We start from the raw sequence: 4,020 nt of genomic DNA, 5'->3' as shown, positions 1-4,020 counted from the left end.
TAGCACGCGGATGGCTTTATATAATTCAGACGCGACTGAATCGCGGGAGAGATAGATCGCGTATAGCAGTGGTAGTAGTGGTAGTAGTAGTAGTAGTAGTAGTAGTAGAAGCCCATGCCTTCTCGCGAGCCCCGGACTTTTTTTCGACCTGTCGTGAATCGCGGAGCTCGTGTACGTACTTATAAGCGCAGCGGCCTTTTTCGTTCCGGCAGCGAGGGGCGCGCAATTGCCAAATGAATTATTGCCCCCGAAGAGATCGGCACTTGCTTTACAAATATGCATGCATGCATGCAACACGCCTCGACGAAGGTGTAAGGTTGACATTCACTCGTGTAATTCCTCGATTACATTTTTAATGCAATGACTTTTATTTCAGTTACATGACTGTATCCCAGAATCTACTCAGATGGAGCGCAAATCATTTTCGGTTACACGGTGGTAATGTAATTTCAGATAGTTCTGCATATTCTCTTGGTAGTTCAATTGCCAGACCTTCCGTAAGGTCGAAATCTGCACGAAAAAAAGTATTCGGTAAAATGCTATTTTTATTTTTTAAATGAAATGTTTTAATACATACATGACGTTCCGAGATGTTTTTTGGTTCTGGCAAAACAATCCAGCTTGCGCTCTTTAGTATCTCGCCGCCTATAACCAATGGTGCCTTGTAGTGGTAGACAGCTTCCACTGGATTGCTAACGAACATGGCCAAATTCATTAGACTAAACCAAGTTTTATACGAGTTGTTCGACGAAGCCAAAGCGACTTTTAGGAAATACTTAGTCATTTTTTTGATGCCTTTATTCGAGCTTCCCTTATTCTGCAAACAAATCAATGAAATTTATACACTTTTTTCTAATGAAAATTGAAAAGTAAGTAAACTTACAGCGTTAACAAATGGTATGGCAAAGACCAATATCCCGTCGGGGTGAATCACGGCTTGTTCGACGCTATTGTATTTTCTATTGTAGTGAATCAGATGTACCTCAACGTCATAACTTTGATAACAATTTGGAAATTAAAAATTTTGTAATAACATTTTTCTATTTCAATAAATTTAATTGAATTACTCACGTTTTTCCTGCAAAATGACCACGATTGTAGTTATCTTGACACCAATAGAGGTCCATGTCACAGAACACAAATGACTCTCCCGGAAATAGATTACTTGAACCTATGATTCTAGGTTCTTTCGATTCCCGGTATTTCAAACAAGGCGTTACTAAAATCATAAAAATACAGACGTTGAAATTTTTTTGTCAAATGAAATTAATCACTTGATTAATAAATATATTACTTATGTAAATGTCATTCGTAATCGTAAATTTACGAACACGTTGTTCGTAATTTTTTAGAGTTATGACACCGGTTAGATTATTCTCCAAGTCAGGTGAGTCCAATCCAAACCTTGACTTCCATGTGGTAGCAAATCGTCTCCATGGAGAAAGTCCTTCTCCACTGGCTGTTATTACAAAATGTCAATAATTTTAAAAACCAGTTGCAAAAATAGTCGATTGATTATAGAAAATATACGCCTTACCTGCAGAGAATGAAAAAGAAGGTTCTTCAAAGAAGGATTCCTCACACTCAGTCGCCACTGGAGAAGCCCCATTGGATCCAGAAGGTCCTGCCACGGGCCCGCGAGCACCTTCTTTAGATGCAGAAGTCCCTGCGACAGGTTTAGAAGCGCCTCCTTGGGATTTGGAAGTCCCTGCGATGGGTGCGGCGGCGTCTTCGTCAAATTCAGAAGTCTCTGCGTAGAGTCCATAAAGGTCTAGGTAAGATTTGAAAGTAGCCTTCATAGTTGTCGAAATTTAGATAAAAAGGCTATGGAAAAACTTTGGTAAGGGGGACTAATAAGGGAGACTAATAAAAAAAAAAAAAAAAAAAACAATTAGTTATGAAATTAAATTAATGGAAAATTTTTAAGTAAGTTAATTAAATATCTTCTAAATTACCTAGATATTGACGATAGTTGGCTAGAAGCACAACTGGGAAGAGTGATAGGCGGTTATAACACAGCAGGCCCAAGACATGATCAAATACGTTAGTAGTAGGGATTGCGAAGTGCCGACCATTGTTTACATCATTCAAAATTTGAAATATTTTCTTTTTGCTTTATTTTCTCTGTAACGATGAAACATGAAGTACCCAGTATTTTTAAAGTACGTTCACTTTTTGATTAAATTTGCTAATTTTTTTTTATGATCTTGTCAATGTTAAATATGCTATAACTGTATTAATGAAACACATTTTAGGTTTTCCATCGATTATTTAAAATACTGTAACCGTTTCCTTCGACGCTCCTCATAATATTTACAATCGATTTGCTCAACGGATGAAATGTGCTCGCTGGAAGCAATGACGAGGTGAAAAATTGAAATCGGAACAATCGACGTTAATTTCAAATAAATTCCTCGATTCTTGACCATTCATCTAATCGGAGCAATCATCAATCGGTTGAAAAAAAAGTCTTAATAGCCGATACGGCATAATCATGAAAACGCCGCAAGTTATTACATGGATGACTCGGACACGATCCGGCAAATATTCTCGTCGCGTTGTTCATTCGGAAAATCAATCCGTCTTACGACTTTATCGCGCGGCGAGAAGCGCGAAAAAGTCTCGTGGAAACAAGCGTCAGAATCAGCCGTCTCCGATGTTTAAACTAACGAACGTGTATCATTCCTCGTTTACACACGTACGATAGTACCCAATTCTGTCCTTTTTTTTACCAAGCTACGGAGCTTTTCGCCTCGCACGTGTACTTGCAATATCACAAGTTACAAGCGGCGGACGATTAGGAAAACGGCACGGCGTATGGCTCGCTTCCTACTTACAGCTCTCTCGCGGGCGCGCGCATAGCATATGTATACACAAACGCACGTAGTACAGAGAGAGAGAGACGTGATTCGAGAAATGAGTGTTCCAGCGTGATAAGTGCAAATACCTAACTCGAGCCAAGAAAGACGCAGATAAAGACGCTATCATCTCGCCATAATACGTTGCGGTAGACACAAATACCCACATGCAGCACATAGCACATAGAGAGAAATGGTCGACGGCCATACGTCGTGCGGCGCGTGTCCAAGCCACATGTGCACGAGCACTGCTCGGCTATGTTTGCCTGCCATCACCCTTTCCTGCTTCAAGCTGCTATATAGTACGGCTCGTCTCTTCGCCGTAGTTGCTTTGTAAGGATGTGTATATATGTTGGACCGCCTCGTGCAGCGTGTAGGTAACGGATTGCCTGGTTTAACGTTAAACGAGAAAATATGTCTTGTACGTGGCGCTTTTTGCCGGCGTGATTCTCCGTTTTGTCACTATTTCGTGATTGCTCCGATACGATTTGCGAAAAATAAAGCAGCGCGACCAAACTCAATAAAATTACTTACCTGTCCGATGTATTATGAAGAATCGTCGAGAAAAAAATCGATGATCCTGAGAATATTGAATCTCGACGCTTCTTTCCCATGATTGCGCCGCTTTCAATAATACTCCTCCTAAAGCGTATACACGTTATTCGGTAAACACGAATAAGTAGAACACGCCCGCGCGCGAGGCGAGCATCTAAGCAGTATAGCCCCGCGCGCGAGTTTTAAGGGCATTGTACCAGGATTCAGAAGAATGGCATGCTAAGCGCACCGATGTATATATTATTAGACGTCATTAAACGCAATGGCAGGTCGATCTGTGTGGTAGCGGTGTATACATGCATAGCCACAATATGTAGCGATTTTGAATGATATTTCTTTGAAAACATTAGACGAGAGTTCAGTCGAATGAAAACATTTCGGATTTCCCCATGCATAAATTTTTTCATATAATCCAATAAAAAAAATAACGAGTCCTCGAGTGCCTCGTGCTACTACTGTTACTATGCGTAACGCGAGCGCAGCAGCTCGATCATCGCCGAGAGAGAAAGACTTTCGGTCGTCACGGTCGATGAATCAAATTATATTATAACGTCGAGCAGCAGCAGCAGCAGCAGCAGCGGCAGCGATCGATAATAATTACGTTTAA

General features: G+C 40.7%; 1 protein-coding gene across 1 annotated transcript; it reads right to left on the bottom strand.

Moving 5' to 3' along the window:
• Window positions 1–344: 344 nt before the first annotated feature.
• LOC106658865 lies at window positions 345–2,064 on the bottom strand. The gene is made up of 7 exons (XM_014381007.1): window positions 1,956–2,064; window positions 1,538–1,863; window positions 1,295–1,459; window positions 1,072–1,219; window positions 884–995; window positions 578–817; window positions 345–510 (listed from the first exon to the last, which is right to left on the bottom strand). The coding sequence occupies exons 2-7, from the start codon at window positions 1,797–1,799 to the stop codon at window positions 403–405; spliced, it is 1,035 nt and encodes a 344-aa protein (XP_014236493.1). The 5' UTR covers window positions 1,800–1,863; window positions 1,956–2,064; the 3' UTR covers window positions 345–402.
• Window positions 2,065–4,020: the final 1,956 nt, after the last annotated feature.

The sequence above is a fragment of the Trichogramma pretiosum genome, unplaced genomic scaffold (assembly GCF_000599845.2).
Source record: "Trichogramma pretiosum strain Unisexual culture from Peru unplaced genomic scaffold, Tpre_2.0 scaffold2, whole genome shotgun sequence".
NCBI lineage: Eukaryota > Metazoa > Arthropoda > Insecta > Hymenoptera > Trichogrammatidae > Trichogramma > Trichogramma pretiosum.
The sequence above is the reverse complement of the archived record's forward strand: the minus strand, read 5'-3'. Positions and strand labels throughout refer to the sequence as shown.

Coding starts and splice junctions, on each gene's coding strand:
- LOC106658865 (XM_014381007.1), bottom strand. CDS start 1,799: ATGAAGGCTACTTTCAAATCTTACCTAGACCTTTATGGACTCTACGCA. Junction 1,220..1,294: donor TACGAATGACATTTACATAA/GTAATATATTTA, acceptor TTATGATTTTAG/TAACGCCTTGTTTGAAATAC. Junction 511..577: donor AAAACATCTCGGAACGTCAT/GTATGTATTAAA, acceptor TTTTTCGTGCAG/ATTTCGACCTTACGGAAGGT.